Here is a 15,077-nt window from a genome sequence, read left to right as displayed (position 1 = left end):
GCTGCCGGCCAGTTCTGCTGCTGGGGTGGAACTTTTTTTGGTATGATGATCGGGGTGTGGGGGGGGGGGGGGGGGAAGGTGGGGGATCAGTCAAGAGAGGAGAACGAAAAATTGTACTGCCGCTAGGAATGACGTAGGATTGCTGGCACAGTTTTATACTCTGACCAATTAGTGTCAAATCATCCGACATAAATCAACTTAGTTAAAAGGACCCGGTCACTCAGAAGCCAAGTGCAGCATTGGCTAAACTCACTTAACTCTTCAATAGCCCCAAAGATATGAAGGGCTGAACATCATACATGATAGCTACCTTATTACATTACTTCTATGTAGTCAAGGATAAGATCATGATGAATTTATTCATTACAGTATATAATTGGGCTTCAGAAATATAAAACTGTATTTAATTAGACATAACAATTTAGAATTACATCACAACCTTTGTTGGGTTCAGTGTAATATAGTATTTCATTATATTTCAGTTTTGATGATTGAAGTGCATGCTCCTCAAACTTGATTCTTCAAGGTAAGGTAGCACAGTGGTGATGTGACTGGGCCAGTAATCCAGGGGCCCTGGACTAATGATCCAGAGACACGAGTTCAAATCCCCCCACGTCAGCTGGGGAATTTAAATTCTGTTAATTAAAAAAATCTGGAATAAAAAGCCAGTGTCAGTAATGGTGACCATGAAACTACTGGATTGTCATAAAAACCCATCGGGTTCACTGATGTCCCTTTCGGGAAGGCAATCTGCCGTCCTTACCCGGTCTGGCTGATATGTGACTCCAGACCCAAGCAATGTGGTCGACTCTTAATTGCCCCCTGAAATGGCCCAGCGAGAGACACAGTCGTAATCAAGATGGCGGCTCACCACCACCTTCTCAAGAGCAATTAGGGATGGGCAATAAATGCCGGTCTTGCCAGCGACGCCCACATCCTATTAATGAATAAAAAGTATATATAGCAAAAGAGAGATAGGAATCAGGTGTTGTTTTAAGCCTATATCTTGAACAATCCATATAAAAGTTTTTAAATATGACCATCATGCCCCATCACGATATGTCAAATATTTCTGTAACACTTATTTTTCTTTAGAAAGAGGTACCACCAATCATTTTCCATCTTTGGAGAATGTTCCCAACCAACAGAAAATAGCTTTCGATTATCTTCAAGAATCAAACATTTAAAAGGATTAGAGCCAGTCTGACTTCGAATTGACCTGAGGATCTGCACAAGGCCACAGTTATGCACAACTCTGCAGCAGCAGAATGCATTGTACATTACTTACTAAAATGCTCCTCTCCTTAACAAATAGGAATGCAGGGGAGATCCACATGCATTATCAGTTTTTTCCAAAAAAGCTTGTTCCTAGCACTTCCTTTGGGTATGATTTGTACACATGCACCTTTCTGTACTGCACTACATTTGCACCCAATAGCCTGAAATGTCATCTCCGCGGAATAAATGATTACTCAACAGGTTAATACTAAGTGTGTAAAGGATGAACAGAAGCAACTGCAAAGAAACAGAAACAATAAGCACCCAACAACCTGTATTTATATAGCGCCTGTAACATAGCGAAACGTCCCAAGGCGCTTCACAGGAGTAGTGACCCAAAAACATTTGACACCGAGCCACATAAGGAGAAATTAGCGCAGATGACCCAAAGCTTGGTCAAAGAAGTAGGTTTTAAGGAACGTCTTGAAGGAGGACGGTAAAGTAGCAAAGCGGAGAGGTTTAGGCAAGGAGTTCCAGAGCTTGGGGCCCAGGCAGCTGAAGATACGTCTGCCAATGGTGGAGCGATTATAATCAGGAATGCTCAAGGCGGCAGAATTAGAGGAGCACAGTCATCTCGGGGGTGTGGGGGGGGGTGGGGGGTTGTGGGGCTGGAGGAGATTACAGAGATAGGGAGGGGTGAGGAGTCATGGAGGGATTTGAAAACGAGGATGAGAATTTTAAAATCGAGGCATTGCTTAACCGGGAGTCAATGTAGGTCAACGAGCACAGGGGATGATGGGTGAGTGGGACTCGGTGCATTGAGCACAGGAGGCGATGGGTGAGTGGGATTCAGTACAAGTTAGGACTCAGACAAATGAGTTTTGGATCACCTCTAGTTTACATAGGGTAGAATATAGAAACATAGAAAAATAGGTGCAGGAGTAGGCCATTCGGCCCTTCGAGCCTGCACCGCCATTCAATAAGATCATGGCTGATCATTCCTTCAGTACCCCTTTCCTGCTTTCTCTCCATACCCCTTGATCCCCTTAACCATAAGAGCCATATCGAACTCCCTCTGGAATATATCCAGTGAACTGGCATCAACAACTCTCTGCGGCAGGGAATTCCAGAGGTTAACAACTCTCTGAGTGAAGAAGTTTCTCCTCATCTCAGTCAGAACGTGGGAGGCCGGCCAGGAGTGTGTTGGAATAGTCAAGTCTAGAGGTAACAAAGTCATGGATGAGGGTTTCAGCAGCGGATGAGCTGAGGCAGGGGTGGAGTCGATAGCTAGGGAACCAAGTTTGTGGCGAGGACCGAAGACAATTGCTGTTAAACATGTAAAGTTAGTCTCGAAAATCAGTGAAGTCAAACACTGCGATAAATGGCCTTTGGACGAATATAACCGAGAACCATTCACTTATCAATATTAATTTACTAATTCATAAATTACTACACCAATACTGAAGTTTTCATTCAAACTGAACAAACACACCTGAACAAGTAGCTGTTTAAAATAACTATTTCTGGACAATCAATGAGGAATTGTTCAATTCAGCTTCAAAACTTGGGAATTCTTGCTGTCTGCTGATGACCAGTTATCTTATTCAAACTTTACGGACAATACTTCAGTCAATTTTTAAGTGAAAATACATCGGAGGGTTGCAACAGCTTTTCCTACATGGTCTTATTTCTGTATCTACTCGTCTTGCAATATTTTACCGAGCTGCTTCTGTGGGTCTTGGGTGTTTGATCAATTAACATTGATAAAAAATATATTTGCTGGAATGCTATTGTTGGGAGTTTTCGCATTTATAGAATCATAGAACGGTTACAGCACAGGAGGCGGCCATTTGGTCCGTTGAGCCCGTGCCGGCTCTCTGCAAGAGCACCTCAGCCAGTTCCACTCCTCCGCCCTTTCCCAGTAGCCCTTCACATTTTTTGCTTTCAATTACTTATCCAACTCCCTTTTGAAAGCCACGATTGAGTCTGCCTCCACCACCCTCTCAAGCAGCGCATTCCAGATCCTAACCATTCGCTGCGTAAAATGGTTTTCCTCATGTCGCCTTTGGTTCTTTGCCTATCGCCTTAAATCTGTGTCCTCTGGTTCTCCACCCTTCCACCAATGGGAACACTTTCTCTCGACCTCCCCTGTATAGCCCTCATGATTTTGAGCACCTCGATCAAATCTCCTCTCAACCTTCTCTGCTCCAAGGAGAACAATCCCAGCTTCTCCAGTCTCTCCCCCGTAACTGAAGTCCCTCATCCCTAGAACTGTCTTCCAAATCTCCTCTGCACCCTCTCTAATGCCTTCACATCCTTCCTAAAGTGTGGTGCCCAGAATTGAACACAATACTCCAGTCATGTATATTTGAAGAGTAATAGACTTAATTTAGGAATTAAGCAACATTACTGTAAAGTTATCAGGTTGAGCAATCCAGTAAATGATTTCTATAAGAAACTTGGATTTACAAATTCAAGGAAACATTCCCATCACAGAATCAACCCCACACACTTGCTGTCTTCAGTATATATAGATTTCCTCTTCCCTCTGATCAGGATACAATGCAATGTAGAACACGTCAGATCTTGTCACGTGCATATTTCATAACCTCTACCATCCTATTGGGTAAAGAAAATTGTCAAGCACTTCCCCAAAGACATAAAACTGAATGGACTTGGATTGTGTCTGTGATCATTGCTGACTCGGTGCCAACAGCCAAGCAGATCACTTGCCTGCCCCTCAGTAAGGGAAAGACATATGGTCTACAGGTACCTAAAAATAAAATGAACACTGAACAGATGGAAGGAACCTACATTTTTCAAATTCTACTTCTGACAATTTATTGAACCCACCATGCAAGCAGTACGTCCCTTGACAATAAGGACAGAAACTGTTCTCTTCACTGAATGAGTGCTGGAATGAACATGTAATATGAAACCATGACAATCTCTGCCAATTCAGTTTCAGGTTATTCACAAACCGTACAATGCTGTCGCTTGATCAACCAAACTGGAGACAGATCGACCTCACCCAAACCTTAATACTTCGACATGTTGTCGGACTTGCTGTGGATTGCCAGCTTTTTAAATTTGACTTCAAATGTTCAGTGCTCAATTTATGATCTGCTGAGATTACTTATAGTTTCCTAAATAGCAGAAAAGGATCTGTCTCATCTGGTCACTCATAGCCAACCCAACACCAGGAGAGAGAAAAAAAAACTTGCATTTACAAAGCGCCTTTCATGACCACCGGAAGTCTCAAAGCGCTTTACAGTCAATGAAGTACTTTTGGAGTGTAGTCACTGTTATAATGTGGGAGAGCGAGCGAGATACATACCCTAGATCTATCGTGGCTGATTGTGGAAATTCAGGGAATGCAGATGTGGTGTGGTGTTGCTTACAGTGATTTGGGGGGCACAATATTTTGTTCCAAGGAATGCAGAATATATCACGGTCACCGATTTACAACGGCTGTAAAAGTGACTTTGCTTTTGATTTCAGAGCATTGAGATAGTATTTCTGGGCTGAAATTGTGCAAAATCGGCCTGACTGCATGGAAACTGCAAATGGGTGACCTTGTTTATCAATTGCCCTTTTACCGAAACATAGAAAGTAGGTACAGGAGTAGGCCATTCGGCCCTTCGAGCCTGCACCACCATTCAATATGATCATGGCTGATCATGCAACTTCAGTACCCCATTCCTGCTTTCTCTCCATACCCCTTGATCCCTTTAGCCATAAGGGACACATCGAACTCCCTTTTGAATATATCAAATGAACTGGCCTCAACAACTTTCTGTGGTAGAGAATTCCACAGGTTCACAACTCTCTGGGTGAAAAAGTTTCTCCTCATCTCAGTCCTAAATGGCTTACCCCTTATCCTTAGACTGTGACCCCTGGTTCTGGACTTTCCCAACATTAGGAACATTCTTCCTGCATCTAACCTGTCCAATCCCGATAGAATTTTATATGCTTCGATGAGATCCCCTCTCATTCTTCGAAATTCCAGTGAATATAAGCCTAGTCGATCCAGTCTTTCTTCATATGTCAGTCCTGCCATCCCGGGAATCTGTCTGGTGAACCTTCGCTGCACTCCCTCAAAAGCAAGAATGTCCTTCGTCAGATTAGGAGACCAAAACTGTACACAATACTCAAGGTGTGGCCTCACTAAGGCCCTGTACAACTGCAGTAAGACCTCCCTGCTCCTATACTTATATCCTCTCGCTATGAAGGCCAACATGCCATTTGCTTTCTTCACCGCCTGCTGTACCTGCATGACTGACGTACCATGACACCCAGGTCTCGTCGCACCTCCCCTTTTCCTAATCTGTCACCATTCAGATAATAATCTGCCTTCCTGTTTTTGCCACCAACGTGGATAACCTCACATTTATCCACATTATACTGCATCTGCCATCTAACTATCTAGCTTTACAACCATCTAAGCATCTAACTTTTTATCTTTAAGCCCAAGAAAAACATTAAGATGGCAGCCAAGATATTCAAGAGCGTGGGTAGACGAGAGGTGTGCGGCAGCAGTGAGAACCGGGGATGATTTCTGGGGTTTGGCAGTAGTGCTGGTGCTGGTCTTGCATTGTGCTAACTCTGGGAGAACTGGAGTGGCAAGTGCAGAGGCCTGCTTGTACTGTAGTCAGGGTGTGAAGATTGTGCAAGATGGGCTGAGAAACAGAGTCCTTGCAGTTCAGGCACTTGGGAAGAGATTTACTGTGGGTTGAAAGTTATTCAGGGAAGATCTTCGGATTTGGGACGATGATATTCAGATCTCAAAGGATGGCATCTGGGATCACTGGGCTTAAGGGTCTTAGGCACGAGGGAGGCAGAAAAAGCAGCTCTTGTGGGATAGGGGCTGGCTCTGGCAAAAGGCCCCAGGCAAGAGAAAACAAGAGAATCTGTCAGATCGTGGAAGACATCAGTTCAAGCAAGATATCCACTAAGGGAGGGAGGCAGGTGAGCAAGTTTATCAGTTGAAAACAACAACTTGTATTTATATAGTGCCTTTAACATAGTAAAATGTTCCAAGGTGCTTCACAGGAGTATTACAAGTCAAAACAGATAAATTCAACACCAAGTCGCATAAGTAGAAGTTACGGCAGGTGACCAAAATTACCTGAATGGTGACAGATTAGGAAAAGGGGAGGTGCAGCGAGACCTGGGGGTCATGGTACATAGTCATTGAAAGTTGGCATGCAGGTACAGCAGGCGGTGAAGAAGGCAAATGGTATGTTGGCCTTCATAGCTAGAGGATTTGAGTATAGGAGCAGGGAGGTCTTGCTGCAGTTGTACAGGGCCTTGGTGAGGCCTCACCTGGAATATTGTGTTCAGTTTTGGTCTCCTAATCTGAGGAAGGACATGCTTGCTATTGAGGGAGTGCAGTGAAGGTTCACCAGACTGATTCCTGGGATGGCAGGACTAACATATGAGGAGAGACTGGATCAACTTGGCCTTTAAACACTGGAGTTTAGAAGGATGAGAGGGGATCTCATAGAAACATATAAGATTCTGACTGGACGGGACAGGTTAGATGCGGGTAGAATGTTCCCGATGTTGGGGAAGTCCAGAACCAGAGGACATTGTCTCAGGATAAGGGGTAGGCCATTTAGGACTGAGATGAGAAACTTCTTCACTCAGAGAGTTGTTAACCTGTGGAATTCCCTGCCGCAGAGAGTTGTTGATGCCAGTTCATTTGGATATATTCAAGTTGGGAGTTAGATATGGCCCTTATGGCTAAGGGGATCAAGGGGTATGAAGAGAAAGCAGGAAAGGGGTACGGAGGGAATGATCAGCCATGATCTTATTGAATGGTGGTGCAGGCTCGAAGGGCCGAATGGCCTACTCCTGTACCTATTTTCTATGTTTCTATGTTTAAAAGCTTGGTCAAAGAGGCAGGTTTTAAGGAGCGTCTTAAAAGGAGGAAAGAGAGGTAGAGAGGTAGAGAGGCGGAGAGATTTAGGGAGGGAGTTCCAGAACTTGGGGCCCAGGCAACAGAAGGCACGGTCACCAATGGTTGAGCGATTATAATCAAGGATGCTCAAGAGGGCAGAATTTGAGGAGCGCAGACATCTTGGGGGGGGGGGGGGGGGGGGGAGATTGTGGGGCTGGAGGAGATTACAGAGATAGGGAGGGGCGAGGGCCATGGTTGAGAATTTTGAAATCGAGGCGTTGCTTAACCGAGAGCCAATGTAGGTCAGCGAGCACAGGGTGCAGATCGCCATTTGGAGCGTGGGCAGGAGCATCGGCAGGGCCCTGGTACAGCAGAGGAGCATGGAAGGTCGCGGCGGACTTGCGACGAGTGATCGGGGCGGAGGTGTGATGAGGGATCGTGGCTGATTGTGACAGAGGTTCGACGAATGTTTGGTGCAGAGGGAGATCGTGACAAAGGTGTGCCGAATGAGGGTACAGGGCCCAGGGGCAGCACGGGCCAGCCCATACTGCGACGTGTGCGCGCACTGGGTCCGTGCAACAGAGCAGGTCTCCAGTCGTCCTGGTTAACCCTTGGCACTGGATAAAGGCCGAGTTCTGTTAAGTCCAAGTGGTGGTTGATATGCAACGGTCACCACACGTTAAAAAAATCCATGCACAGGCATAAGAACATAATAGGAACAGGGGTAGGCTATACGACCCCTCGAGCCTGCTCCGCCATTCACTAAGATCATGGCTGATCTGATCATGGACTCAGCTCCACTTTCCCGCCCGCTCCCCATAACCCCTTATCGCTCAAGAAACTGTCTATTTCGGTCTTAAATTTATTCAATGTCCCAGCTTCCACAGCTCTCCGAGGCAGCAAATTCCACAGGTTTACAACCCTCAGAGAAGAAATTTCTCATCTCTGTTTTAAATGGGCCGCCTCTTATTCTATCATGCCCTCTAGTTCTAGTCTCCCCCATCAGTGGAAGCATCCTCTCCGCATCCACCTTGTCAAACCCCCTCATTATCTTATCCATTTCGATAAGATCACCTCTCTTTCTTCTGAAGTCCAATGAGCAGAGGCCCGACCTACTTAACCTTTCCTCATAAGTCAACCCCCTCATCCTCGGAATCAACCTAGTGAACCTTCTCTGAACTGCCTCCAAAGCAAGTATATCCTTTCGTAATTGATGGGATTGAAGGCCGATAAATCCCCAGAGCCTGATGGACTGCATCCCAGAGTACTTAAGGAGGTGGCCTTGGAAATAGTGGATGCATTAACAGTCATTTTCCAACATTCCATTGACTCTGGATCAGTTCCTATAGAGTGGAGGGTAGCCAATGTAACCCCACTTTTTAAAAAAGGAGGGAGAGAGAAAATAGGGAATTATAGACCGGTCAGCCTGACATCGGTAGTGGGTAAAATGATGGAATCAATTATTAAGGATGTCATAGCAGTGCATTTGGAAAGAGGTGACATGATAGGTCCAAGTCAGCATGGATTTGTGAAAGGGAAATCATGCTTGACAAATCTTCTGAAATTTTTTGAGGATGTTTCCAGTAGAGTGGACAAGGGAGAACCAGTTGATGTGGTATATTTGGACTTTCAGAAGACGTTCGACAAGGTCCCACACAAGAGATTGATGTGCAAAGTTAGAGCACATGGGATTGGGGGTAGTGTGCTGACATGGATTGAGAACTGGTTGTCAGACAGGAAGCAAAGAGTAGGAGTAAATGGGTACTTTTCAGAATGGCAGGCAGTGACTAGTGGGGTACCGCAAGATTCTGTGCTGGGGCCCCAGCTGTTTACATTTTTTTTTAATGATTTAGATGAGGGGATTAAATGTAGTATCTCCAAATTTGCGGATGACACTAAGTTGGGTGGCAGTGTGAGCTGCGAGGAGCATGCTGTGAGGCTGCAGAGCGACTTGGATAGGTTAGGTGAGTGGGCAAATGCATGGCAGATGAAGTATAATGTGGATAAATGTGAGGTTATCCACTTTGGTGGTAAAAACAGAGAGACAGACTATTATCTGAATGGTGACAGATTAGGAAAAAGGGAGGTGCAAAGAGACCTGGGTGTCGTGGTACATCAGTCATTGAAGGTTGGCATGCAGGTGCAGCAGGCGGTTAAGAAAGCAAAAGGGCTGTTGGCCTTCATAGCAAGGGGATTTGAGTACAGGGGCAGGGAGGTGTTGCTACAGTTGTACAGGGCATTGGTGAGGCCACACCTGGAGTATTGTGTACAGTTTTGGTCTCCTAACCTGAGGAAGGACATTCTTGCTATTGAGGGAGTGCAGCGAAGGTTCACCAGACTGATTCCCGGGATGGCGGGACTGACCTATCAAGAAAGACTGGATCAACTGGGCTTGTATTCACTGGAGTTCAGAAGAATGAGAGGGGACCTCATAGAAACATTTAAAATTCTGACGGGGTTAGACAGGTTAGATGCAGGAAGAATGTTCCCAATGTTGGGGAAGTCCAGAACCAGAGGTCACAGTCTAAGGATAAGGGGTAAGCCATTTAGGACCGAGATGCGGAGGAACTTCTTCACCCAGAGAGTGGTGAACCTGTGGAATTCTCTACCACAGAAAGTTGTTGAGGCCAATTTACTAAATATATTCAAAAAGGAGTTAGATGAGGGCCTTACTACTAGGGGGATCAAGGGGTATGGCGAGAAAGCAGGAATGGGGTACTGAAGTTGAATGTTCAGCCATGAACTCATTGAATGGCAGTGCAGGCTAGAAGGGCCGAATGGCCTACTCCTGCACCTATTTTCTATGTTTCTATGTAAATATGGAAACCAAAACTGCACGTAGTACTCCAGGTGTGGCCTCACCAATACTCTGTATAACTGTAGCAAGACTTCCCTGCTTTTATACTCCATCCCCTTTGCAATAAAGGCCAAGATTCCATTGGCCTTCCTGATCACTTGCTGTACCTGCATACTATCCTTTTGTGTTTCATGCACAAGTACTCCCAGGTCCCACTGTACAGCAGCACTTTGCAATCTTTCTCCATTTAAATAACTTGCTCTTTGATTTTTCTTCTGCCAAAGTGCATGACCTCACACTTTCGAACATTATACTCCATCTGCCAATTTTTTGGCACCTCACTTAGCCTGTCTATGTCCTTTTGCAGATTTTTTGTATCCTCCTCACACATTGCTTTTCCTCCCATCTTTGTATCGTCAGCAAACTTGGCTACGTTACACTCAGTCCCTTCTTCCAAGTCGTTAATATAGATTGTAAATAGTTGGGGTCCCAGCACTTATCCCTGCGACATCCCACTGGTTACTGATTACCTACCTGAGAATGAACCATTTATCCCGACTCTCTGTTTTCTGTTAGTTAGCCAATCCTCTATCCATGCTAAAATATTACCCCCAACCCCATGAACTTTTATCTTGTGCAGTAACCTTTTATGTGGCACCTTGTCAAATGCCTCCTGGAAGTCCAAATACACTACAACTCTTTTGGTTCCCCTTTATCCACCCTGCTCGTTACATCCTCAAAGAACTCCAGCATCTTCCACCCCCTCAATTGGAGTTCAAGACTGGAACATCGGGTCCTTCATTGAAACATCTGTGAATTCATGTGGAAGCAAGTCATCCTCGTTCGAGGGACCGCCTATGATGATGATGATGGGCGAACGGGATTTGGTGCGAGTTAGGGCACGGGCAGCTGAGTTTTGGATCAGCTCTAGTTTACATAGCACTGCACGAGTATTGATGAGTTTGGGCAAAGAGGACCAGCACAGGATTCCAGGGTCTGGCGGGACAAGAGGTCGAATATAGGTCAGCTTATAAAGCACCAACAAACGTAATACTTAAAACCAATATGGAGGGAAACGTTGAAGTTACAAGAATTTAATCCCATTTCAGCCAGAGCTGAGCTTCCACCTCTATATTTGCTGCATCACTGTTGCCTCTGTGACTTCACCAGTCTCTGCATTTACCTCAGCTCATCTGCTGCAGAAACCCTCAGCCATGCCTCGGTCATCTCCAGACTCAACTATTCCAATGCTCTCCTTGCCGGCCTCCCATTCTCCATTCCATCAACCTCAGCTGATCCAAAGCTCTGCTGCCCACATCCGCTCCCGTACCAAGACCCACTCACCCATCACGCCTGACCGACACAGGCTCCTGATCCTCCAATGCCTCAAATTTAAAATTCTCATTCTTGTCATGGAATCTCTTCACGGCCTCATCCGTCCCTTTCGCTACAACCTTCTCCACGCCGACAGCACTGAGAAATCTGCGGTCCTCCAACAGTGGCCTTTTTTCGACCCACCATTAGCAACCGACTAATAACCAGATCATCTGTATTGGTGACGTTGATTGGAAGGATAAATATTGACCAGGACACGGGAATAACTCCCCTGCTCTTCTTCGAAATAGTGCCATGGGATCTTCGTTTAAACCTCTCATCCAAAAGACGTCACCTCCGACAGTGTGGTGCTCCCTCAGTACTGCCCCTCCGACAGTGAGGCACTCCCTCAGCACTGCACTGCGAGTGTCAGCATAGATTCTTGTGCTCAAGTCTCTGGAATGGATCCACAACCTTCTGATTCCGAGGCAAAGAGAGGGTGCGACCCAGAGCCACTGGCTGATGCTTAACAGTTACACATGTAAACACGCTCATTTACTGCATGGGTCATAATTAAGAAGAACATGCATTTCGAGAGCGATATTCACATGATCAGGACATCCCAAAACGCTATCCAGCCAATGAATTATTCTGAATTGCAGTCAGTGCAGGCAAACGCAGCAGCCGGGATTGTGCACAGCAAATCCCACAAACAGGAAATTAGCTCATCAGAACATGCTCACTCACTCACTCCGATGTTGAGAGTCCAGAACCTGGGCACACAGTCTAAGGATAAGGGGTAGGCCATTTAGGACTGAGATGAGGAGAAACTTCTTCACTCAGAGAATTGTTAACCTGTGGAATTCCCTGCCGCAGAGTGTTGTTGATGCCAGTTCATTGGATATAGAAACATAGAAACATAGAAACATAGAAAATAGGTGGAGTAGGCCATTCGGCCCTTCTAGCCTGCACCGCCATTCAATGAGTTCATGGCTGAACATTCAACTTCAGTACCCCATTCCTGCTTTCTCGCCATACCCCTTGATCCCCCTAGTAGTAAGGACCTCATCTAACTCCTTTTTGAATATATTTAGTGAATTGGCCTCAACAACTTTCTGTGGTAGAGAATTCCACAGGTTCACCACTCTCTGGGTGAAGAAGTTCCTCCGCATCTCGGTCCTAAATGGCTTACCCCTTATCCTTAGACTGTGACCTCTGGTTCTGGACTTCCCCAACATTGGGAACGTTCTTCCTGCATCTAACCTGTCTAACCCCGTCAGAATTTTAAATGTTTCTATGAGGTCCCCTCTCATTCTTCTGAACTCCAGTGAATACAAGCCCAGTTGATCCAGTCTTTCTTGATGGGTCAGTCCCGCCATCCCGGGAATCAGTCTGGTGAACCTTCGCTGCACTCCTTCAATAGCAAGAATGTCCTTCCTCAGGTTAGGAGACCAAAACTGTACACAATACTCCAGGTGTGGCCTCACCAATGCCCTGTACAACTGTAGCAACACCTCCCTGCCCCTGTACTCAAATCCCCTTGCTATGAAGGCCAACATGCCATTTGCTTTCTTAACCGCCTGCTGCACCTGCATGCCAACCTTCAATGACTGATGTACCATGACACCCAGGTCTCTTTGCACCTCCCCTTTTCCTAATCTGTCACCATTCAGATAATAGTCTGTCTCTCTGTTTTTACCACCAAAGTGGATAACCTCACATTTATCCACATTATACTTCATCTGCCATGCATTTGCCCACTCACCTAACCTATCCAAGTCACTCTGCAGCCTAATAGCATCCTCCTCGCAGCTCACACTGCCACCCAACTTAGTGTCATCCGCAAATTTGGAGATACTACATTTAATCCCCTCATCTAAATCATTAATGTACAGTGTAAACAGCTGGGGCCCCAGCACAGAACCTTGCGGTACCCCACTAGTCACTGCCTGCCATTCTGAAAAGTACCCATTTACTCCTACTCTTTGCTTCCTGTCTGACAACCAGTTCTCAATTCATGTCAGTACACTACCCCCAATCCCATGTGCTCTAACTTTGCACATCAATCTCTTGTGTGGGACCTTGTCGAACGCCTTCTGAAAGTCCAAATATATTCAAGAGGGAGTTAGATATGGCCCTTACGGTTAAGGGATCAAGGGGTATGGAGAGAAAGCAGGAAAGGGGTGGTGAGGTGAATGATCAGCCATGATCTTATTGAATGTTGGCGCAAGCTCGATGCACCTATTTTCTATGTTTCATCCACCTCAGGGGGCAGACACTGATTTAACCTTTGATCCAAAAGACGGCACCTCCGACTGTAGCGCTCCCTCAGTACTGACCCTCCAACAGTGCAGCACCATTCAGTGAGATCATGGCTTATAGAAACATAGAAACTAGGTGCAGTAGGCCATTCGGCCCTTCTAGCCTGCACCGCCATTCAATGAGTTCATGGCTGAACATGCAACTTCAGTACCCCATTCCTGCTTTCTCACCATACCCCTTGATTCCCTTCTACCTCAACTCCACTTGCTTGCACTATCCCCATATCTCTTGTTTCCCACGTTACGACAGCGACTACACTTCAAAAGCGCTCTGGGACTTCCGGCGTTCGTGAAAGGCGCTATAGAAATGCAAGTCTTTCTTTCCTCACAACTTACATTCCCACCTAGCTTTGCATCATCAGCTCAATGATGAATTAATTTTTGCTGGTGTGTGTGTGTGTGTGTGTGTGTGTGTGGCGGGGAGGCGAGCAGATGGAGGGATAAATGTCATGTGGGATAACGGAAGGACTCTGATGCTGTGCTGGGAGACTCTCATCCATTTTTCCCCGGGGAGTGGGGGGCAGTGACCTGTAACCTGGACTCCGAGCCTCAGACACCCAGCAGCCGGTCAGGCGGCTGCGGCGCTGAAGAAAGATGTGCATTTATAGAGCGCCTTTCACGACCACCGGACGTCGCTTTACAGCCAATGAAGTACTTTTGGAGTGTGGTTCCGTGTTGTAATGTGGCAGCCAATTTGCGCACAGCAAGATCCCACACACAGCAATGTGATAATGACCCAGATCATGTGTTTTTTTTTGTTGTGTTGATTGAGGGATAAATATTGGCCCCAGGACACCGGGGAGAACCCCCCTGCTCTCCTTCACAATAGTGGCCCCTGGGATGTTTCCGTCTGGTGACCCTGGCCCAGGGCCCTCACAGGCCACAATCTGACCCCGAGCCCCACAGGGCCGGACCTGGGACAGCTGAGCGAAAGCCGCGTCAAGCAGGCGGCCCTTGGGGAGCGGAGAGAGGCGGAGAGGTTCAGGGGAGGGAGTCCCAGAGAGCTCGGGGCCCAGGCCGCCCACGGCGGTGCGCTGGAAATCGAGGTCGTGGCTCGGGGCCCGCAGCACCCGGGTTGAGAATGAGCGCGGGCAGACGATCGGTGGGCCGGCGGTACTCACGGTCTCCGCCCCGCTGGGCTGCGGCCCGGCGCTCTGGCCGCCCATCACCCCTCTCAGGAAGTTCATGGCCGCCCGACTCCCTCCCTCCCGCACTCACTGCCGTCCGTCCCGTCCGTCCGCCTCCCGCCTCGGGCCACCGCGCCTGCGCACCGCGCCGGCCCGCCCCACCGCGCCTGCGCGCAGGGGAGGCCAGGGGGCGGGGCTGCCTTCGCCCGCCCCACTGCGTCTGCGCCGCCCCTCCGCCCGCCCCGCGGCGCCTGCGCAACCCCCGGATCCGAGGGGGCGCGGCGGCGACCGCGCCTGCGCACCACAGCCAAGCAGGCAACCGCGAGGAGAAGGGGGCGTGGCCTCTCCAGCCCACACTCTCACACAGACACATTGCGCCTGCGCGGAGACGTGGCAAA

The 15,077-nt window shown here is 47.3% G+C and overlaps 1 protein-coding gene across 4 annotated transcripts in view; it reads right to left on the bottom strand.

Moving 5' to 3' along the window:
- uso1 (USO1 vesicle transport factor) overlaps positions 1–14,809 on the bottom strand; it is a 108,500-nt gene extending 93,691 nt beyond the window's left edge. For all 4 annotated transcript variants that reach the window (XM_070873131.1, XM_070873133.1, XM_070873132.1 and 1 more), the window contains exon 1: positions 14,674–14,809. In XM_070873131.1, the coding sequence (XP_070729232.1) occupies positions 14,674–14,739 (66 nt within the window). In that variant the 5' untranslated portion in view covers positions 14,740–14,809. The remainder of the gene's footprint in view (positions 1–14,673) is intronic.
- Between the last annotated feature and the right edge of the window lie 268 nt (positions 14,810–15,077).

This window comes from Pristiophorus japonicus, chromosome 2 (genome assembly GCF_044704955.1).
Source record: "Pristiophorus japonicus isolate sPriJap1 chromosome 2, sPriJap1.hap1, whole genome shotgun sequence".
Taxonomy (NCBI): domain Eukaryota; kingdom Metazoa; phylum Chordata; class Chondrichthyes; family Pristiophoridae; genus Pristiophorus; species Pristiophorus japonicus.
Note: the sequence above shows the minus strand (reverse complement) of the source record. Positions and strands in the feature narration are given on the sequence as shown.